Source organism: Hyla sarda, chromosome 5 (genome assembly GCF_029499605.1).
Source record: "Hyla sarda isolate aHylSar1 chromosome 5, aHylSar1.hap1, whole genome shotgun sequence".
In the NCBI taxonomy this organism is placed as follows: domain Eukaryota; kingdom Metazoa; phylum Chordata; class Amphibia; order Anura; family Hylidae; genus Hyla; species Hyla sarda.
Genome location: NC_079193.1, coordinates 13,154,224 through 13,178,519, shown reverse-complemented (window position 1 = coordinate 13,178,519; position 24,296 = coordinate 13,154,224). Strand labels below are relative to the sequence as shown.

General features: G+C 42.9%; 1 protein-coding gene across 4 annotated transcripts in view; it reads right to left on the bottom strand.

Annotated features, from left to right (window-relative positions):
• Positions 1–19,392, bottom strand: part of CRPPA (CDP-L-ribitol pyrophosphorylase A) — a 194,886-nt gene extending 175,494 nt beyond the window's left edge. For 2 of the 4 annotated variants that reach the window (XM_056518901.1, XM_056518902.1), the window contains exons 1-2: positions 19,073–19,392; positions 10,030–10,309 (exon numbers count right to left, since the gene is read on the bottom strand). In XM_056518901.1, coding sequence (XP_056374876.1) covers positions 10,030–10,309; positions 19,073–19,209 — 417 coding nt within the window. In that variant the 5' untranslated portion in view covers positions 19,210–19,392. Of the gene's footprint in view, positions 1–10,029; positions 10,310–18,729; positions 19,023–19,072 lie in introns of those variants that run through there. The other 2 variants (XM_056518899.1, XM_056518903.1) reach the window with 2 other exon arrangements.
• Positions 19,393–24,296: the final 4,904 nt, after the last annotated feature.

Here is a 24,296-nt window from a genome sequence, read left to right as displayed (position 1 = left end):
TATTCTGCACAGTTCCTGACATGGACAGATGTGTCAGCAGAGAGCACTGTAGTCAGACAGAAAAGAAATTCTAAAAGAAAAGAACTTCTGGTGGAGCATATAGCAGCTGATAAGTACTAGAATAATTAAGATTTTTAAATAGAAGTAATTTACAAATCTGTTTAAAGGGGTTATCCAGAAAAAAAAAATGTTTATATATAAACTGGCTCCAGAAAGTTATACAGATTTGTAAATTACTTCTATTAAAAAAATCTTAATCCTTTCAGTACTTATGAGCTGCTGAAGTTGAGTTGTTCTTTTCATTCTAAGTGCTCTCTGATGACACGTGTCTCAGGAACCGCCCAGTTTAGAAGCAAATACCCATAGCAAACCTCTTCTACTCTGTGCAGTTCCCGAGACAAGCAGAGATGTCAGCAGAGAGCACTGTTGCCAGACAGAAAAGAACAACTCAACTTCAGCAGCTGTTAATTATTGAAAGGATTAAGAATTTTTAATAGAAGTCATTTACAAATCTGTTTAACTTTCTGGAGCCAGTTGATATATATATATATATATATATATATAAAAATAAGAGTTTTTTTTCCTGGAATACCCGTTTAACTTTCTGGCACAAGTTGATTTAAAAATTTTTATTTTCTCCAGCGGAGTACCCCTTTAAGTCTGGGGGAATACTGACCCTCATTGAAGAGATCTAGTTGGTGTATGGAGACTCATTTTCATGCAAAGGGAGGGAGAGCTAGATAACATGCGCCATTGGGTCTATAAAGATTTTCACCCACTGGATCAGTGTTTTCCAAACAGGGTGTCTATAGCTGTTGCAAAACTACAACACCCAGCATGCCCGGACAGCCGTTGGCTGTCCGGGCATACTGGGAGTTGTAGTTTTGCACCCGCTGGAGGGCCACAGTTTGGAAACTACTGGCCTAGGGTACACCAAGACATTAGGAACGTACTGAAGAGCTTCCATGTGTGTGATGCAGGTTTATCCAGGAGCTGGACGGCCGACACATCACAAAGCATTCATTAAAGTCAGGTACAATGACTCCGTCTATCCGGGACCTGAATGGCGGGGAACGTCTGAAAGTGACGGCTCTGCCAGACTTAATATCACAAAATCACTCACAAGGAGACTGGGACAGGAAATAATTACTTTTTTGTAGTCTGACATTAAAGGAGCGGCAGACTTTTTCTTTTCTGCACTTTTCAGGGCTGGTGCCGGCTATGACGAGATAAAAAGAAAGTATTACAGCAATAAGCTTCCAGGTAATATTATATATCATCCACGGAGAGAACAATGACTACCTCATCCAGATCAATGGTGTTAGGAAAAATTATATATTTGTTTATACAAATTAAAGTTTATCCAGGAAAAACAATTTATATATATATATATATATATATATATTTTAGGGATCGACCGATTATCGGTATGATTATCGGTATGGCCGATATTATCGGCCGATAATCACGATTTTGGGCATTATCGGTATCGGCAATTACCTTGCTGATAAGCCGATAATGCCCCGCACCGCCCCCACAGCACCGCGACCGCCCGCCCCGCCCCACCCCCCGCACCGCGACCGCCCCCCGACCCACCGCACCGCGTCGCACCCCCCCACCGTAGTGCTGGGCGGTATACCGGTATGGATTTTTGCCCATACCGCTATACCGGTTGGGCCCCTCCCCCACCCTCCGAGTCAATAAAAAAAATTTAACTTACCCGTAATGGGGGTGGTCCGGGTGGTCCATCCTTCCTGTAGTGTCCGGCGGCATTCCGGGTGGAGGGTGAACCGGTCCGGGCTGTCCTCCGGGGGTCATCTTCTCCACTCAGAGCAGGCTCCGGCCTAGTACGCTGCATAGACGCCGCTACGCCGTGACGTCAGGTGCGTCGCTGCGCACGGGCGTCACTGCGCAGCGGCGTCTATGCAGCGTACTAGGCCGGAGCCTGCCCGGAGTGGAGAAGATGACCCCCGGAGAAGAAGGACAGCCCGGACCGGTTCACCTTCCACCCGGAATGCCGCCGGACACTACAGGAAGGATGGATGGCCCGGACCACCCTGACAGGTAGGGGGAGAGAAGCGGGTGGCGGCGGCGGCAGCCTGTGGCACCGCAAAAGCCACTGCAGTGCATTGATTTAAAGCGCCCGCTTTAAATCAATGTTCTGCAGCGGTGTCGAGGGGGGGATAAATAGCCGATAACTTATACCGGAATATCGGTATAAGTTATCGGTATCGGCCCTAAAAAAACGATATCGGTCGATCCCTCAACTGGCTCCAGAAAGTAAAACATATTTGTAAATTACTTCTATTAAAAAAATCTTAATCCTTTCAGCACTTCTGAGCTGCTGAAGTTGAGTTGCTTTTTTCTGTCTAAGTGCTCCCTGATGACACCTGTCTCGGGAACTGTCCAGAGTAGAAGCAAATCCCCATAGCAAACCTCTTCTACTTTGTGCAGTTCCCAACAAGCAGAGGTGTCAGCAGAGAGCACTGTTGCCAGACAGAAAAGAACAACTCAACTTAAGCAGCTGATAATTATTGGAAGGATTAAGATTTTTTTTAATAGAAGTCATTTACAAATCTGTTTAACTTTCTGGAGCCAGTTGATATATATATATATATATAAAAAAAAAAGTTTTTTTTTCCTGGAATACCCCTTTAACCCCTTGGGGACGGAGCCCATTATAACCCTAAGGACGGGAGCATTTTTTGAAATTATGACCACTGTTACTTTAAGCATTAATAACTTTGGGATGCTTTTACTTTTCATTCTGATTCTGAGATTGTACTACTTCATGAGATACTACTTCATGTTAGTGGTAAATTTTTGTCGATACTTGCATCATTTCTTGGTGAAAAATTCCAAAATTTTATGAAAAAATTGAAAGCTCTCTGCTTGTAAGGAAAACAGACATTCCAAATAAATTATACATTGATTCACAAACGCAATATGACTACTCTATGTTTGCATCATAAAGTTGACGAGTTTTTACTTTTGGAAGACACCAGAGGGCTTCAAAGTTCAGCAGCAATTTTCCAATTTTCACAAAATTTTCAAAATCTGAATTTTTCAGGGACCAGTTCAGTTTTGAAATGGATTTGATGGGCCTTCATATTAGAAATACCCCACAAATGACCCCATTATAAAAACTGCACCCCCCAAAGTATTCAAAATGACATTCAGAAAGTTTGTTAACCCTTTAGGTATTTCACAGGAATAGCAGCAAAGTGAAGGAGAAAATTCAAAATCTTCATTTTTTACACTCGCATGTTCTTGTAGACCCAGTTTTTGAATTTTTACAAGGGGTAATAGGAGAAAAAGCCCCCCAAAATTTGTAACCCAATTTCTTTCGAGTAAGGAAATGTCTCATATGTGTATGTCAAGTGTTCGTCAGGCGCAGTAGAGGGCTCAGAAGGGAAGGAGCGACAATGGGATTTTGGATAGTGAATTTTTCTGAAATGGTTTATGGGGAGCATGTCACATTTAGGAAGCCCCTATGGTGCCAGAACAGCAAAAAAAAAAAAAACATGGCATACTATTTTGGAAACTACACCCCTCAAAGCACATAACAAGGGGTCCAGTGAGCCTTAACACCCCACAGGTGTTTGACGACTTTTCGTTAAAGTCGGATGTGTAAATTAGGGATCGACCAATATCGTTTTTTTAGGGCCGATACCGATAATCAGTCGATCCCTAGTGTAAATGAAAAAAAAAATTCTCACTAAAGTGCAGTTTTTTTTCCCCAAATCTACCATTTTTACAAAGGGTAAATTTGTAACCCCATCTCTTCTGACTATGGAAATACCACATGTTAGGACGTAAAATACTCTACGGGCGAAATACAATGCTCAGAAGAGAAGGAGTCACGTTTGGCTTTTGGAAAGCAAATTTAACTGAAATGGTTTTTGGGGGGCATGTCGCATTTAGGAAGCCCCTATGGTGCCAGAACAGAACAAAAAACCCACATGGCCTACTATTTTGGAAACTACACCCCTCAAGGGACATAACAAGGGGTACAGTGAGCCTTAACACCCCACAGGTGATTGACGAACTTTCGTTAAAGTGGGACGTGAAAATGAAAAATTAGATTTTTAACACTTAAATGCTGGTGTTACCCCAAACTTTTCATTTTCACAAGGAGTAATAGGAAAAAAAGCCATCCCAAAATTTGTAACCCCATTTCTCTCAAGTAAGGAAATACCTCATATGTGGATGTAAAGTGATCTTTGGGTGCACTAGAGGGCTCAGAAGGGAAGGAGCGACATTGGGCTTTTGGAAAGCGAATTTTGCTGAAATGGTTTTTGGGGGCATGTCGCATTTAGGAAGCCCCCATGATGCCAGAACAGTATAAAAAAAACACATGGCATAATATTTTGGAAACTACACCCCTCACAGAATTTAATAAGGGGTGCAGTGAGCATTTACACCCCACTGGCATTTGACAGATCTTTGGAACAGTGGGCTGTGCAAATGAAAAATTACATTTTTCATTTTTACGGACTGTTCAAAAAATCTGTCAGACACCTGTGGGGCGTAAATGCTCACTGTACCCCTTATTACATTACGTGAGGGGTGTAGTTTCCAAAATGGGGTCACATGTGGATGGGGGTCCACTGTTCTGGCACCATGGGGGCTTTGTAAACACACGTTGCCTTCAATTCCAGCCTAATTCTCTCTCAAAAAGCCCAATGGTGCTCCTTCTCTTCTGAGCATTGTAGTTCGCCGGCAGAGCACTTTACCTCCACATATGGGGTATTTATATACTCAGAAAAAATGGGGTTACAGATTTTGGGGGGCTTTTTTCCTATTACCCCTTGTGAAAATGAAAAATTTGGGGTAACGCCAGCATTTCAGGGGGAAAAAACTAATTTTAAATTTTCATGTCCAACTTTAACCCCTTAAGGACCGGGGTTTTTTCCGTTTTTGCATTTTCGTTTTTTGCTCCTTGCCTTTAAAAAATCATAACTCTTTCAATTTTGCACCTAAAAATCCATATGATGGCTTATTTTTTGCACCACCAATTCTACTTTGTAATGACGTCAGTCATTGTGCCCAAAAATCTACGGTGAAACGGGAAAAAAAATCATTGTGAGACAAAATTGAAAAAAAAAACGCCATTTTGTAACTTTTGGGGGCTTCCGTTTCTACGTAGTACATTTTTCGGTAAAAATGACACCTTACCTTTATTCTGTAGGTCCATATGATTAAAATGATACCCTACTTATACAGGTTTGAATTTGTCGCACTTCTGGAAAAAATCATAACTTCATGCAGAAAAATTTATACGTTTAAAATTGTCATCTTCTGACCCCTATAACTTTTTTATTTTTCCGTGTATGGGGCGGTATGAGGGCTCATTTTTTGCGCCGTGATCTGAAGTTTTTAACTGTACCATTTTTGCATTGATAGGACTTATTGATCGCTTTTTATTCATTTTTTCATGATATAAAAAGTGACCAAAAATGCACTATTTTGGACTTTGGAATTTTTTTGCGCGCACGCCATTGACCGTGCGGTTTAATTAACGATATATTTTTATAATTCGGACATTTCCGCACGCGGCGATACCATTTATGTTTATTTTTATTTTTATTTACACTGTGTTTTTTCTTTTATGGGAAAAGGGGGGTGATTCAAACTTTTAATAGGGAAGGGGTTAAATGATGTTTATTCACTTTTTTTTTGCACTTTTTTTTGCAGTGTTATAGGTCCCATAGGGACCTATAACACTGCACACACTGATCTTTTACATTGATCACTGGTTTCTCATAAGAAACCAGTGATCGATGATTCTGCCGCATGACTGCTCATGCCTGGATCTCAGGCACTGAGCAGTAATTCGGCGATCGGACAGCGAGGAGGCAGGTAGGGGCCCTCCCGCTGTCCTGTCAGCTGTTCGGGATGCCGCGATTTCACCGCGGCTATCCCGAACAGCCCACTGAGCTAGCCGGCATGCTTTCGGTTTCACTTTAGACGCGGCGTTCAACTTTGAACGCCGCGTCTAAAGGGTTAATAGCGCGCGGCACAGCGATCAATGCCGCGCGCTATTAGCCATGGGTCCCGGCCGTTGTTAGAGGCCGGGCCCGAACCGCTATGACGCGGGGCCACGCCGTGGCCCCGCGTTATAGATCGGGAGTGGACACATGACGTTCCAGTACGTCATTTGTCCTTAAGGGGTTAACGAAAATTTGTCAAAGACCTGTAGGGTGTTAAGGGTCACTATACCCCTTGTTACATTCCGTGAGGGGAGTAGTTTCCAAAATGGGGTCACATGTGGGTGTTTATTTTTGCGTTCATGTCAGAACCACTGCAATGATCAGCCACCTGTGCAAATCACCAATTTAGGCCTCAAATGTACATAGTGCACTCTCCCTCTTGAGCCTTGTTGTGCGCCCGCAGAGCATTTTACGTATACATATGAGGTATTTCCGTACTCAAGAAATTGCGTTAGAAATTTTGGGGGCCTTTTTCTCATTTTATCTCTTGTGAAAATGAAAAATATGGGGCAACACCAGCATTTTAGTGTGTAAAATGTTTTAATTTTTACACTAACATGCTGGTGTAGCCCCCAACTGTACCTTTTCATAAGGGGTAAAAGGAGAAAAATCCCCCCAAAATTTGCAACACAATTTCTCCCGAGTACGGAAATAACCCATATGTGGCCCTAAACTGTTGCCTTGAAATACGACAGGGCTCTGAAGTGAGAGAGCGCCATGCGCATTTGAGGCCTAAATAAGGAATTTGCAATAAGGGTGGACCCGGTTACAAGGATGGGGCTTGTCTCCACCAAAACCCTACAGCAGTGTTTGCCAAACAGGGTGCCTCCAGCTGTTGCAAGATTCCCAGCATACCAGGAAAGTCTATGGCTGTCCGGCAATACTGGGAGTTGTGGTCTTGCAAAAGCTGGGGGCTCCGTTTAGGAAACACTGCTGTATGAGACGTTTCTCATTTATATTGGGGGTGGGCGGGGGATGTGTAAGGGGGTGTATGTGTAGTGTGTATGTGAGTTTGAGCTGCGGCGGAAAATTTGCCGCAGCTCAAATTTGTAGAAGGAAACCCACTGTAAATCCGCTAAAGGCTGTCCCGGCATGCTGGGAGTTGTAGTTTTGCAACAGCTGGAGGCATACTGGTTTGGGAAACACTGCGCTAGATAGTTTATAGAGCCTTTTAAATTCATAATGGTCAGCCAACAAGAAAAGTATGAACAGTTAAAAATAAAAAATTATAATTATAAATAAATAATAAAAACTTAAAGTGCCAGAAAGTTAAACAGATTTGTAAATTACTTCTATTAAATCCTTCCAGTACTTATTTGCTGCTGAATACTACAGAGGAAATTATTTTCTTTTTGGAACACAGAGCTCTCTGCTGACATCACGAGCATAGTGCTCTCTGCTGACATCTCTGTCCATTTTAAGAACTGTCCAGAGTAGGAGAAAATCCCCATAGCAAACATATTCTGCTCTGGACAGTTGCTAAAATGGACAGAGATGTCAGCAGAGAGCACTGTGGTCATGATGTCAGCAGAGACCTCTGTGTTCCAAAAAGAAAACAATTTCCTCTGTAGTACTCAGCAGCTGATAAGTACTGGAAGGATTAAGATTGATTTTTTTAGTAGAAGTAATTTACAAATCTGTTTAACTTTCTGGCATCAGTTGATTTAAAAACTAAAATAAAAAAAATAAATAAAAATAAATATATATTTTATATATATATATATATATTTTTTTTTATCACAATAGACCTTTTGCAGAGTGAGAGACAGCAGGGGCTGTAGCCTCCAAGACCTTGTTTGGTAAGATGCAGTCCACGGCAGACAAACAGGACACGATTTATACAAGGTTAATAGAAAAAGGAAATAATCCAAGACGGGCGGTGATGACACCAGCGAACACACCCGCATTCCCCCCCGAGTAAATAAAGCGCTGCTCAAAAGCCGTCTGGATACCATTGTACGACCCGGGCAGGAATCACAACAAGCACTCCTGTGGTTATGTCTGGAGTAGAAAGTTGAAGGCATAGTTGACTGATAAAGTACAATGAATGCCCACAGAAAGAGCAGTGCCCCTGAAAATCCCTGTAATTCCCAAACAATACGCCGTACCATGTGATCAAACCTAAAAGATTGTCTGCACCACAGAGGATTAACACCTTCCCTGCTGGACTGACTGCACTGATACATAATGGGTGTCATACTACCAGAACTCTGCAACACCTGACCAGGAATAAAAGTTATTCTCATCAATATATATATATTGAGGTATAATAGTAGTTATATTCTTGTATATAGGAGCAGTATTATAGTAGTTATATTCTTGTATATAGGAGGCAGTATTATAGTAGTTATATTCTTGTATATAGGAGGCAGTATTATAGTAGTTATATTCTTGTATATAGGAGCAGTATTATAGTAGTTATATTCTTGTATATAGGAGCAGTATTATAGTAGTTATATTCTTGTATATAGGAGCAGTATTATAGTAGTTATATTCTTGTATATAGGAGCAGTATTATAGTAGTTATATTCTTGTATATAGGAGCAGTATTATAGTAGTTATATTCTTGTATATAGGAGGCAGTATTATAGTAGTTATATTCTTGTATATAGGTGCAGTATTATATTAGTTATATTCTTGTATATAGGAGCAGTATTATAGTAGTTATATTCTTGTATATAGGGGCAGTATTATAGTAGTTATATTCTTGTATATAGGAGCAGTATTATAGTAGTTATATTCTTGTATATAGGAGCAGTATTATCGTAGTTATATTCTTGTATAAAGGAGCAGTATTATAGTAGTTATATTCTTGTATATAGGAGCAGTATTATAGTAGTTATATTCTTGTATATAGGAGCAGTATTATAGTAGTTATATTCTTGTATATAGGAGCAGTATTATAGTAGTTATATTCTTGTATATAGGAGGCAGTATTATAGTAGTTATATTCTTGTATATAGGAGCAGTATTATAGTAGTTATTTTCTTGTATATAGGAACAGTATTATAGTAGCTATATTCTTGTATATAGGAGCAGTATTATAGTAGCTATATTCTTGTATATAGGAGCAGTATTATAGTAGTTATATTCTTGTATATAGGAGCAGTATTATCGTAGTTATATTCTTGTATAAAGGAGCAGTATTATAGTAGTTATATTCTTGTATATAGGAGCAGTATTATAGTAGTTATATTCTTGTATATAGGAGCAGTATTATAGTAGTTATATTCTTGTATATAGGAGCAGTATTATAGTAGTTATATTCTTGTATATAGGAGGCAGTATTATAGTAGTTATATTCTTGTATATAGGAGCAGTATTATAGTAGTTATTTTCTTGTATATAGGAACAGTATTATAGTAGCTATATTCTTGTATATAGGAGCAGTATTATAGTAGTTATATTCTTGCATATAGGAGCAGTATTATAGTAGCTATATTCTTGTATATAGGAGCAGTATTATAGTAGTTATATTCTTGTATATAGGAGCAGTATTATAGTAGTTATATTCTTGTATATAGGAGCAGTATTATAGTAGTTATATTCTTGTATATAGGAGGCAGTATTATAGTAGTTATATTCTTGTATATAGGATGCAGTATTATAGTAGTTATATTCTTGTATATAGGAGCAGTATTATAGTAGTTATATTCTTGTATATAGGAGGCAGTATTATAGTAGTTATATTCTTGTATATAGGAGCAGTATTATAGTAGTTATATTCTTGTATATAGGAGCAGTATTATAGTAGTTATATTCTTGTATATAGGAGCAGTATTATAGTAGTTATGTTTTTGTACACAAAGACCATGAACATTGAATTTGAGTATGTGACTAGTTATTTTCAGCAGGTCGTAACTGCTAGAAAATCTCTTTAATTTAAACAGCATGCATTTGTTTTGCACATCTGCTGGAGGTCCCACACAACGCCCATATCAAGTATCAACCACCCATCTAGTACCAATCCTTGGACACATTCTTCCCTCTTGCATTTGTTCTTTACTAGCACAAATCCCCATCCCCAAGGACTTACACCATATTGTCTGGCAGCACTTGTAACTTGAAGCAGAGTCTCCTCATCCACAAATGGCCTCACCGCATCGTGGATTATCACCACCTCTGGTTTCTGGAGCCCAGGCCCAAGCGTGTGATCTTCTATAAAAGCTTTGAGTCCACTGAAGATAGACCGATGTCTTGTCACTCCACCTTCCACCAGGGTCACGCGCTTATGCCCGTACCGGTGAACGATGTTCTTCATCAAGTCGACACTCTCGGTAGCCACAACCACCACAATGTCTGATATCCACCCAACCCTGCAAAATACAATGTATGTTACAAATTTAGAACTGGGCCAACTCTAGCTTCAAAAACAGTGCTCTGCAACCCCAGGCATTCCATCTAACAAGAAACTACAACTCCCAGTATGCCCCGCAGGGCTATGGGTGTCATTGGAGGTTAAAGGGGTACTCGACTGGAAAACATTATATATTATATATATATATATATATTTATTTTTAAATCAACTGGTGCCAGAAAGTAAAAAAAAACAATTTGTACATTTCTTCTATATAAAAATCTTAATCTTTACAGTATTTATCAGCTGCTGTATGCTCCACAGGAAGTTCTTTTGTTTTTTTGAATTTATTTTCTATCTGACCACAGTGCTCTCTGCTGACACCTCTGTCCATGTCAGGAACTGTTCAGAGCAGGAACAAATCCCCATAGCAAACCTCTCCTGCTCTGGACAGTTCCTGACATGGACAGAGGTGTCAGCAGAGAGCACTGTGGTCAGACTGAAAAGAACTACACAACTTCCTATGGAGCATAAAGCAGCTGATAAGTACTGGAAGGATTAAGATTTTTATATAGAAGTAATTTCCAAATTTCTAGGAAAAAAGGGAAAAGATATGTGCAGCTCACAATTATATAACCAACCGAGGACAAATGGGTAATGCACCTATACTTATGGTGCCAATATTGAAATAAATAAAAAAAGACAAAAATACCCAGACCTCAAGGAAGGTATACTAAATAATAAAAAATAAAACTGTAATTAAAGAACCAAGGATCGTGCTTCAATTATGATAAGATATAAATGTTATTAAAAATAATATGACTGATAAGAAGTTCCACCTCACAAGGGGCCCCTTGTGAGAGGAGTATATAAATCACCTAAAATAAATGGACTATCACTGATAACTAATTAGTATTACAAAATGTACTACTATACTGATACAATTACAGGCAAGATGCACATAAATGGTTAAGGCAAGATATGCTGGTAAGTATTAAAACAATTAGGGACACTTTAATTGCTGAAAAGTCTCTTATAAATCACTGTAGGGATGGTTATGCAATATTGTGACAAGTTCCAATGGAAATGAAACAATGTTCAGTGTATTAAACTGAGGAAATGTTAGAGTTCAAAGTTATTAGTTTCTCTGTGTCACTGTCTCAGGACAAATAGCGGGCAGCTTTGTGGTACATTACCGGTCCTTGGAGCGGAAGACTCCCGTGAGGCTGGATGGACCTAGCACTTAGATGGTCACTGCAGGGGGGCTATCTCCGAGTCCCAGCGCTGGCTGGCGTCGGGGATGGAAACTTTCAGAGATGGCACTCGCTGGTGGAAAGTCCTGCCGTAGAGGCCAGGTCTGCAGCAGACCGATGGCGGATGCCTCTGCCTCGTGGGGGTGGCGTGTGACGTCATTGCCGCCACCTGTAGAATGTGCTTTGATTCCTCAGCTCGCTGCGGATCCACTCCGAACTGGATGTTTGTTGTGGACCGGAGCGGCAAAATCAGAAGGGTCGTCTCCGAACCGGACCAGAAAAGCAATAGAAGTAAGTCCAAGTATATTGGAAAATGGAATTTAAAGTGCCAAGTGCAGTCAGTGATAGTCCGCAAATTTACTAGACGCGTTTCAGGGTATATGAATAAACCCTTTCTTCAGTAGTCATCATTTTAACTGGTCATACACTTATTCACTATAAACACCATTCACATTTTTATAGAACGGTATTCACACTAGTCAGGTCTTTTGTCGTTTCAATTAATTGATTCTTCCACACACCTGCCACACCCAAAGCCCAAACCCCGTATTTCTAGTCCAATACTTCAAACACCCTTTATAATTATTATTCTGCCGTTTTTCATATACCTAAGTTGATAATTTTATTCACTATGGGGGAGATTTATCAAAACCTGTGCAGAGGAAGAGTGGTGCAGTTGCCCATAGCAACCAATCAGATCGCTTCTTTCATTTTCCATAGGCCTCTTTAGAGGCCTGTGGAAAATGAAAGAAGCGATCTGATTGGTTGCTATGGGCAACTGCACCACTCTTCCTCTGCACAGGTTTTGATAAATCTCCCCCTATATATATTCCACATTTTCAATTATTACTGGCTTAAATATAAAATGGAACGGTGTCTATACCAACTAAGGGCTGCAAATTCACTATTCTTCCACTTATACAATAGAACGGTATTCACATTAATTATAGTCAGTCCGTTTTTTCCAATTTACTTTCTAAGGCACCTGCTACATCTGTGTCTAACTTTTATCACTTTAAATCCTACAAATACTCTGTTATAATTAAGCCTCGGCTGCTATTGCTTTTATTTAAATTTAAAAAAATGTATCTTATATATTTTTTTAATGTTATTGGTATATTTTGAAAAAGAGTGGTGTTCGCGCCAACCAGGGCTGCAACCTTCACCCTGACTATTCTTTTGATACACCTGCCACAATGTCAGGGTTACTATTAAGAATTCATACATTTAAGTCATGGTTCACATTGTACATATATATGCTATAATGCTATTTAAATTGAGAGATTCTAACGCAAGGTTTTGTCCCCTATTTACATACATCCATTTTTGCTTCTTGCTTACACTGCGACTTTTTTACCAATCCAAGCCTTAGTTTACTTATGTTGGATTTATGTGATCTTGTGATCCAGACCGCGTTTCATATTTAACATTTGTAATCATCTGATTGGATCAAAGCTTCTATAAAATGGTGAGTATGACCAGTTAAAATGATGACTACTGAAGAAAGGGTTTATTCATATACCCTGAAACGCGTCTAGTCAGTTTGCGGACTATCACTGACTGCACTTGGCACTTTAAATTCCATTTTCCAATATACTTGGACTTACTTCTATTGCTTTGCTGGTCCGGTTCGGAGACGACCCTTCTGATTTTGCCGCTCCGGTCCACAACAAACATCCAGGTCGGAGTGGATCCGCAGCGAGCTGAGGAATCAAAGCACATTCTACAGGTGCCGGCACTGACGTCACACGCCACCCCCACGAGGCAGAGGCATCCGCCATCGGTCTGCTGCAGACCTGGCCTCTACGGCAGGACTTTCCACCAGCGAGTGCCATCTCTGAAAGTTTCCAGCCCCGACACCTGCCAGCGCTGGGACTCGGAGATAGCCCCCCTGCAGTGACCATCTAAGTGCTAGATCCATCCAGCCTCACGGGAGTCTTCCGCTCCAAGGACCGGTAATGTACCACAAAGCTGCCCGCTATTTGTCCTGAGACAATGACACAGAGAAACTAATAACTGTGAACTCTAACATTTCCTCAGTTTAATACACTGAACATTGTTTCATTTCCATTTACTAAGAGGAACTTGTCACAATATTGCATAACCATCCCTACCGAAAAAGATTTATTTATAAGAGACTTTTCAGCAATTAAAGTGTCCCATTTAAGTGCATCTTGCCTGTAATTGTATCAGTATAGTAGTACATTTTGCAAGCAAGAGTATCTGTAGTCCAGCTCACTCCCTCAGCCGGTCGCGCGAGGACCAGCGTGGGCAACACCGACTGGAGAGAACGTACAAAGGCAAGGCGTCCAGCGCGAGTATCAGAAAACAGGATATTTATTCCAATAAAAGCTACAAAGACCAGGAGAACATGACAGGGTGACGCGTTTCGGTCCTAAGACTGGACCTTGGTATGACCAAGGTCCAGTCTTAGGACCGAAACGCGTCACCCTGTCATGTTCTCCTGGTCTTTGTAGCTTTTATTGGAATAAATATCCTGTTTTCTGATACTCGCGCTGGACACCTTGCCTTTGTAAGTAGTATATTTTGTAATACTAATTAGTTATCAGTGATAGTCCATTTATTTTAGGTGATTACCGTATTTATCGGGGTATACCACGCACCGGCCTATAACACGCACCCTCATTTCACCAAGGATATTTGGGTAAAAAAAGTTTTTACCCAAATATCCATGGTAAAATGAGGGTGCGTGTGTGCGCGTGTTTACCCCGATACATCCCCAGGAAAGGCAGGGGGAGAGAGGCCGTTGCTGCCCGCTTCTCTCCCCCTGCCTTTCCTGGGGGTCTAGAGCCGTGCTGCCGGCCCTTCTCTCCCCCTGGCTATCGGCGCCGCTGCCCGTTCTGTCCCCCTGACTATCGGTACCGGGCCCCATTGCCGGCGCCGATAGCCAGGGGGAGAGAAGGGGCCGACAGCCAGGGGGAGAGAAGGGGCAGCGGCACCCATTGCCGGCGCCGCTGCCCCGTTGCCTCCCCCCATCCCCGGTGGCATAATTACCTGGGTCGGGTCTGCGCTGCTGCAGGCCTCCGGCGTGCGCCCCCTGTGTCGTTGCTATGCACGGCGCAGCGCACTGACGTCATGCGCCGCGCCGTGCAGCGCAAAGCAACGACGATGGGGACGCACGCCGGAGGCCTGCAGCAGCGCGGACCCGACCCAGGTAATTATGCCACCGGGGATGGGGGGAGGCAACGGGGCAGCGGCGCCGGCAATGGGTGCCGCTGCCCTTTCTCTCCCCCTGGCTATCGGCGCCGGTACCGATAGTCAGGGGGACAGAACGGGCAGCGGCGCCGATAGCTAGGGGGAGAAAAGGGCCGACAGCAGGGCTCTAGACCCCAGGGAAGGCAGGGGGAGAGAAGCGAGCAGCGACGGCCTCTCTCCCCCTGCCTTTCCTGGGGCGGTATCGGCGTATAACACGCACATAGACTTTAGGCTAAAAATTTTAGCCTAAAAGGTGCGTGTTATACGCCGATAAATACGGTATATACCCCCTCTCACCCCCTTGTGAGGTGGAACTTCTTATCAGTCATATTATTTTTAATAAAACGTATATCTTATCATAATTGAAGCACGATCCTTGGTTCTTTAATTACAGTTTTATTTTTTATTATTTAGTATACCTTCCTTGAGGTCTGGGTATTTTTGTCTTTTTTTATTAATTTGCAAATCTGTTTAAATTTCTGGCACCAGTTGTTAAAAAAAAAAAAAAAAAAAAATGTTTTCTAGCGGAGTACCCCTTTAAAGGGGTATTCCATGCCAAAACTTTTTTTTAAATATCAACTGGCTTTGGAAAGTTAAACAGATTTGTAAATTACTTCTATTAAAAAATCTTAATCCTTCCAATAGTTATTAGCTTATGAAACTGAGTTGTTGTTTTCTGTCTAACTGCTCAATGATGATGTCACGTCCCGGGAGCTGTGCAGTTCCTAAGGGGATATTCTCCCATCATGCACAGCTCCCGGGACGTGACATCATCATTGAGCAGTTAGACAGAAAACTTTAGAAGCTAATAACTATTGGAAGGATTAAGATTTTTTAATAGAAGTAATTTACAAATCTGTTTAACTTTCCGGAGCCAGTTGATATATAAAAAAAAGTTTTGGCCTGGAATACCCCTTTAAGTTCACTGTATCCGTTTTTTCTTCCGTTTTTTTTTTATTTTATTTATTTTTTGACAGAAGAAAAAAAATACTGTCTCCGGGGATTAAAAAACGGGGACAGACGGCCATGTGAACGCACCCTAACTGTGACCCTTCAGATGTTGCAAAACATCAACTCCCAGCATGCCCGGACAGCCGGCGGCTGTCCGGGCATGCTGGGAGTTGAAGTTTTGCAACATCTGGAGGGCCACAGTTTGAGACCACTGTTCTACAGTACATGAGTGTTGTAGAGTGACAGCTGGTTCGGTGCCCGGGTGAATCCCTCCACTTGACAGCACAGGTGCGGTGGCAGCAGTTCAGCTGTGACAATGTGGCACCTTGCCTAAAAGAGCGGAGCACTCACTGCGCAGTTATATGATAGCACTGGGTACAGGGGCAGCCTGGCAAACGAAAGGTTAATAGAAAATTACAAGTCATAAAATGCAACGTTTTATATAATTTGAGACCAAATCTCTTTTTTCATCCCCACAGAAGTCAATGGAAAGAGCACTAACTTATAGTAGAGGCACGAGAGGAGAGGTTTTTGGGAAAAAAACATTGGGGGAGATTCATCAAAACCTGTCCAGAGGAAAAGTTGCTGCGTTGCCCATAGCAACCAATCAGATCGCTTCTTTCATTTTTGAAAAGGACTCTGAAAATTAAAAGAAGCGATCTGATTGGTTGCTATGGGCAACGCAGCAACTTTTCCTCTGGACAGGTTTTGATTAAAGGGGTACTCCGGTGGAAAACTTTCTATTTTTTTTAATCAACTGGTGCCAGAAAGTTAAACAGATTTGTAAATTACTTCTTTAAAAAATAAAAATCTTAATCCTTTCAGTACTTATTAGCTGCTGAATACTACAGAGGAAATATTTTTTTTTTTTTTTGGAACACTGTTCCAAAGAGAAAATTATTTCCTCTGTAGTATTCAGCAGCTAATACGTACTGGAAGGATTAAGATTTTTTTTAATAGAAGTAATTTACAAATCTGTTTAACTTTCTGCCACCAGTTGATTAAAAAAAAAAAAAAAAGTTTTCCCCGGAGTACCCCTATAATCTCCCCCCATTGTGCTGTCACTTTAGCCTAGGAGGTTACAGTATATAGTAGGGTCTTGGTTCGGCCGATTTGGAAGGCACTATTTTGGGGGTATTCGATATCAGGCACTGTCAGAGAGGTGGTGCTGTTTCATAGGCACTATTAGGGGGGTGTTATCCACAGTCTATAAGGTGAAACTTTTTACAAGGGACACACTCCCCTCAGGCGCAGTCTATAAGGGGTGGCACTCCCCTCAGGCGCAGTCCATAAGGGGTGGCACTCTCCACAGGCGCAGTCTATAAGGGGTGGCACTCTCCACAGGCACAGTCCATAAGGGGTGGCACTCTCCACAGGCGCAGTCCATAAGGGGTCGCACTCTCCACAGGCGCAGTCTATAAGGGGTGGCACTCTCCACAGGCGCAGTCCATAAGGGGTCGCACTCTCCACAGGAGCAGTCCATAAGGGGTGGCACTCTCCACAGGCGCAGTCCATAAGGGGTCGCACACTCCACAGGCGCAGTCTATAAGGGGTGGCACTCTCCACCAGGGCAGTCAATAAGGGGTCGCACTCTCCTCAGGCGCAGTCTGTAAGGGGGTCGCACTTTCCACCAGTCTATAAGGGGTCACACTCTACACCAGGTGCAGTCTATAAGGGGTCACACTCTCCACCAGGGCAGTCTATAAGGGGTCACACTCTCCACCAGGGCAGTCTATAAAGGGTCACACTCTCCTCAGGCGCAGTCTGTAAGGGGTTGCACTTTCCACCAGGACAGTCTATAAGGGGTCACACTCTCCACCAGGGCAGTCAATAAGTGGTCGCAGTCTCCACTAGTCTATAAGGGGTCACACTCTCCACCAGGACAGTCTATAAGAAGTAGCACTCTCCACAGGGGCAGTCTATAAGAAGTAGCACTCTCCACAGGCGCAGTCTATAAGAAGTAGCACTCTCCACAGGCGCAGTCTATAAGAAGTAGCACTCTCCACAGGCGCAGTCTATAAGAAGTAGCACTCTCCACAGGCGCAGTCTATAAGAAGTAGCACTCTCCACAGGGGCAGTCTATAAGAAGTAGCACTCTCCACAGGGGCAGTCTATAAGAAGTAGCACTCTCCACAGGGGCAGTCTATAAGAAGTAGCACTCTCCACAGGGGCAGTCTATAAGAAGTAGCACTCTCCACAGGGGCAGTCTATAAGAAGTAGCACTCTCCACAGGGGCAGTCTATAAGAAGTAGCACTCTCCACAGGGGCAGTCTATAAGAAGTAGCACTCTCCACAGGGGCAGTCTATAAGAAGTAGCACTCTCCACAGGCGCAGTCTATAAGAAGTAGCACTCTCCACAGGGGCAGTCTATAAGAAGTAGCACTCTCCACAGGCGCAGTCTATAAGAAGTAGCACTCTCCACAGGCGCAGTCTATAAGAAGTAGCACTCTCCACAGGGGCAGTCTATAAGAAGTAGCACTCTCCACAGGCGCAGTCTATAAGAAGTAGCACTCTCCACAGGCGCAGTCTATAAGAAGTAGCACTCTCCACAGGCGCAGTCTATAAGAAGTAGCACTCTCCACAGGCGCAGTCTATAAGAAGTAGCACTCTCCACAGGCGCAGTCTATAAGAAGTAGCACTCTCCACAGGGGCAGTCTATAAGAAGTAGCACTCTCCACAGGCGCAGTCTATAAGAAGTAGCACTCTCCACAGGGGCAGTCTATAAGAAGTAGCACTCTCCACAGGGGCAGTCTATAAGGGGTCACACTCTCCACAGGGGCAGTCTATAAAGAAGTAGCACTCTCCACAGGGGCAGTCTATAAGAAGTAGCACTCTCCACAGGCGCAGTCTATAAGAAGTAGCACTCTCCACAGGGGCAGTCTATAAGAAGTAGCACTCTCCACAGGTGCAGTCTATAAGAGGTCACACTCTCCACAGGGGCAGTCTATAAGAAGTCGCACTCTCTTGCAGTAATGTGGTTGGCTTAGATCCTAGTAGAGGAGGCGGTGCTTATACCAACCAATCATATTGTTTTCCTTGTGAGGACTAGGAAATAAAAGCAGAGATCTGATAGGTTGGAATGGCTAACAACTCCACTTTCTAGATTAACACTGTTGCCTATAGCAACCAATCAAATTCCAGCTTTCAAATGTCCCCCTAATGTACAAGCAGTGATATGATTGGTATAGAGACAAGCAAAGGAGGCGGCGCTTACAACAACCAATCATATTGTTTTTCCATGCGAGGATTAAGAAATAAAAGCAGAGCTCTGATTGGTTGCTATGGGCAACCCGTTCCCCGGCAGCTGAGGCCTAGTCGTGATCCCGCAGCCCGCGCCTTTCCTGCTCCCCGGAGCCGCTCACCTCTCCATGGCCTCCAGCGTGCGGCTGATCAGCGGGCGCCCCAGAACTGGGCAGTACTGCTTAGGCGTGGAGCCTCCCAGCCGTTCCCCGGAGCCCCCGGCCGGCAGCACCACAGCCACACGACGCTCCCCCTCCATCCTCCTCCGGGTCCCAGCAGCTGTCCGGGCGGTGTACCGCCGCCTCCAGCCAATGACAGCGGAGACAGCCGTGGCCAGGACCTCTCTCCCCCGCACCAGCCGAAGAATCTGTCAGAGTGAGGCGGTTCATAGGCTTCTGTAATACATCTCTATATATCAGGGTTTCCCAACCATGGTGCCTCCAGCTGTTGCAAAACTACAACTCCCAGCATATATACCAGAGTTTCCCAACGAGAGTGCCTCCAGCTGTTGCAAAACTACTACTCCCAGCATATATACCAGTGGTTCCCAACGAGAGTGCCTCCAGCTGTTGCCAAACTACAGCTCCCAGCATGCCCGGACAGCCAAAGGCTGTCCGGGCATGCTGGGAGCTGTAGTTTCGCAACAGCTGGATGCTCCCCTGCTTGGGAAACACTGTTCTATACTATATTAACCCCTTAAAGGGGTACTCCGCCCCTAGACATCTTATCCCCTATCCAAAGGATAGGGGATAAGATGTCAGATCGCGGGGGTCCCGCTGCTGGGGAGTCCGGGGATCCCCGCTGCGGCACCGCGCTATCATTACATCACAGAGAGAATTCGCTCTGTGCGTAATGACGGGCGATACAGGGGCCGGAGCATCGTTACATCACGGCTCCGCCCCTTGGGATGTCACAGCCCACCCCTTTCAATACAAGTCTATGGGAGGGGGCGTGGTGGTCGTCACGCCCCCTGCCATAGACTTGCATTAAGGGGGATGGGCCATGATGTCACGGGGGCGGGGCCATGATGTCACAGGGGCGGAGCCATGAAGTCACGCTGCTCCGTTTCCTGTATCGCCCGTCATTACGCACAGAGCGAACTCTCTCTGCGCAGTAATGATAGCGGGGTGCTGCAGCAGCGGGACCGCAGCGATCTGACATCTTATCCCCTATCCTTTGGATAGGGGATAAGATGTCTAGGGGCGGAGTACCCCTTTAAGGACGTAGCGTTTTCAATTTTTGCCCTTTCGTTTTTTCCTCCTTACCTTTTTACCCCTTAAGGACCGGGGGTTTTTACGTTTTTGCATTTTCGTTTTTTCCTCCTTACCTTTAAAAAATCATAACTCTTTCAATTTTGCACCTAAAAATCCATATGATGGCTTATTTTTTGCGCCACCAATTCTACTTTGTAATGACGTCAGTCATTTTGCCCAAAAATATACGGCGAAACGGAAAAAAAAATCATTGTGACACAAAATTGGAAAAAAAAAAACGCCATTTTGTAACTTTTGGGGGCTTCCGTTTCTACGTAGTACATTTTTCGGTAAAAATGACCCCTTCTCTTTATTCTGTAGGTCCATACGATTAAAATGATACCCTACTTATATAGGTTTTGATTTTGTCATACGTCTGGAAAAAAACTACATGCAGTAAAAATGTATACGTTTAAAATTGTCATCTTCTGACCCCTATAACTTTTTTTTTTTCTCGCGTACGGGGCGTATGAGGGCTAATTTTTTGATCTGAAGTTTTTAGTACCATTTTTGTATTGATCGGACTTTGTGATCGCTTTGTGCACTATTTTGGACTTTTGGATTTTTTTTGCGCGTACGCCATTGACCGTGCGGTTTAATTTAACGATATATAATTTGGACATTTCCACACGGAGCTATACCACATATGTTTATATTTATTTACAGGTTTTTTGTTTTTTTTTAAATGGTGAAAAGGGGGGTGATGATTCTGCTGCTTGACTGCTCATGCCTGGATCTCAGGAACTGAGCAGTCATTCGGCGATTGGACACCAGGAGGCAGGTAAGGGGACCCTTCTCGTGTCCTACAGCTGTTCGGGATGCCGTGATTTCACCGCGGCGATCCCGAACAGCCCGCTGAGCTAGCCGGGGGTTGTTCAGTTTCATTTTAGACGCGGCGATCAACTTTGAACGACGCATCTAAAGGGTTAATGGTGCACGGCACCGCAATCAGTGCGCTATTAGCCATGGGTCCCGGCCGTTGTTAGAGGCCCCGCGTTATAGAACGGGAGCGGACTCAGGGCATACAGGTACGCCCTTGGTCCTTCACAGGTTAAGGACTCAGGGTTTTTTCCTCCTCACCGTCTAAACATCAACGCTTTGTTTTCCACCAACAGACGCATATGAGGCTTGTTTTATGCACTACCTATTTTACTTTGCCCTATATGAGGGCAAATTTTTTGTGCCATTGTCTGTAGTTTTTATCGGTGCTATATTTGTTTTTATGGGACTTTTTATTGCTTTCTATACCTTTTTTAGGGTATACAAAATGACCCAAAATACGCAACTTTGTACTTTGGAATTTTTTTACGTATACGCCCATGATTGTGCGGTTTAATTAACATTATATTTTTTTAGCTCACATATATATGCATGCTGCGATACCACATATGCCTGTTTTTATTATGTTTACATATTTTTTTATATGGAATTCTGAAAATGGGGGGTGATTTAAACTTTTAGTATGGAAGGGGTTAATTCACATTAACCCCTTAACGACCTAGGACGTAAATTTACGTCCTGGTGCTGCGGTACTTAACCCCTTAACGACACAGGACGTAAATGTATGTCCTGTGAGCTGGTACTTAACGCACCAGGACGTACATTTACGTCCTAAGCATAACTGCGAGCATCGGAGCGATGCCCGGATCATGCGCGGCAGGTCACGGCTGCTGATCGCAGCCAGGGACCCGCCGGTAATGGCGGACATCCGCGATCCTGCGGATGTCCGCCATTAACCCCTCAGATGCCGTGATCAATACAGATCACGGAATCTGCAGCATCGCAGTCACTAAAATGGATGATCGGATCGCCCGCAGCGCTGCCGCGGCGATCCGATCATCCAGCACGGCAGACGGAGGTCCCCTCACCTGCCTCCGCTGTCTTCCCGGCGTCTTCTGCTCTGATCTGCCTTCCCACAGACCAGAGCAGAAGATGACCGATAACACTGATCAGTGCTATGTCCTATACATAGCACTGAACAGGATTAGCAATCGAATGATTGCTATAAATAGTCCCCTATGGGGACTATTAAAGTGTAAAAAAAATAAAAAAAAAAGTGAAAAACCCCCTCCCCCATTAAAAACTTAAATTGTCCCATTTTCCCTATTTCACCCACAAAAAGTGTTAAAAAAAATATTTTATATACATATTTGGTATCGCCGCATGCGTAAATATCTGAACTATTAACTCCTTAAGGACGCAGGACGTAAATGTACGTCCTGGTGCGGTGGTACTTAACGCACCAAGGACGTACATTTACGTCCTAAGCATAACCGCGGGCATCGGAGCGATGCCCGTGTCATGCGCGGCTGATCCCGGCTGCTGATCGCAGCCAGGGACCCGCCGGCAATGGCGGACGCCCGCGATCTCGTGGGCGTCCGCCATTAACCCCTCAGGTGCCGGGATCAATACAGATCCCGGCATCTGCGGCAGTGCGCGATTTGAATGAATGATCGGATCGCCCGCAGCGCTGCTGCGGGGATCCGATCAGTATTAGCAATCATGGTATTGCTATGAATAGTCCCCTATGGGGACTATTCAAGTGTAAAAAAAAATGTAAAAGTAAAAAAAAAGTGAAAAATCTCCTCCCCCAATAAAAAAGTAAAACGTCCGGTTTTTCCTATTTTACCCCCAAAAAGCGTAAAATTTTTTTTTATAGACATATTTGGTATCGCCGCGTGCGTAAATGTCCGAACTATTAAAATAAAATGTTAATGATCCCGTACGGTTAACGGCGTGAACGAAAAAAAAAAAAGTCCAAAATTCCTACTTTTTTAATACATTTTATTCAAAAAAAATTATAAAAAATGTATTAAAAGTTTTTTATATGTAAATGTGGTATCAAAAAAAAGTACAGATCATGGCGCAAAAAATGAGCCCCCATACCGCCGCTTATACGGAAAAATAAAAAAGTTATAGGTCATCAAAATAAAGGGATTATAAACGTACTAATTTGGTTAAAAAGTTTGTGATTTTTTTTAAGCGCAACAATAATATAAAAGTATGTAATAATGGGTATCATTTTAATCGTATTGACCCTCAGAATAAAGAACACATGTCATTTTTACCATAAATTGTACGGCGTGAAAACGAAACCTTCCAAAATTAGCAAAATTGCGTTTTTCGTTTTAATTTCCCCACAAAAATTATGTTTTTTGGTTGCGCCATACATTTTATGATATAATGAGTGATGTCATTACAAAGGACAACTGGTCGCGCAAAAAACAAGCCCTCATACTAGTCTGTGGATGAAAATATAAAAAATTAAATTGTCTGAGCCCTTAAGGCCAAAATGGGCTGAGTCCTTAAGGGGTTAAAAAGGAAGGAAAAAGGAGGAAAAAATATAAAAATAAAATTGTCTGAGTCCTCAAGGCCCAAATGTCCTTAAAGGGTTAAAGCACCAGGACGTATATTTACGTCCTGTACATGACCACGTGCATTCGGAGCGATGCTCGGGTCATGCGCGGCAGGTTCCGGCTGCTGATAGCAGCCAGGGACCTGCCGGTAATGGCCGAAATCCGCAATCGTGCGGATGTCTTCTATTAACCCCTCAGATGCCATGATCAATACAGATCACGGCAGTGCGGTCAGAAATATGTATGATCGGATCGCCCAGAACGGCGCACGGAGGTCCCCTCACCTGCCTCCGCCGCCTTCCACGGGTCTTCTGCTCTGGTCTGAGATCGAGCAAAAGATGACAGACAACACTGATCAGTGCTATGCCTATCCATAGCACTGGAACAGTATTAGCAATCAAAGGATTGCTAAAGATAGTCCCCTATGGGGACTATTAATGTGTAAAAACAAAAGTAAAAAAAAAAAATGTAAAAAATCCCCTCCCCCAATAAAAATTTTAAATTCCCTTTTTACCCCCATAAAGTGTAAAAAATAAATAAATTCATACACATATTTGGTATTGTCGCATGTGTAAATGTCTGAACTATTAAAATATAATGTTATTGATCCCGTACAGTGAATAGCGTAAACCTAAAAAAAATCGCAAAATTGCTGCTTTTTTGTCACATTTTATAAAAAAAAAAATTTGAAAAAAATTTAGTTTTATATACACAAATGTGGTATCAATGAAAAGTAC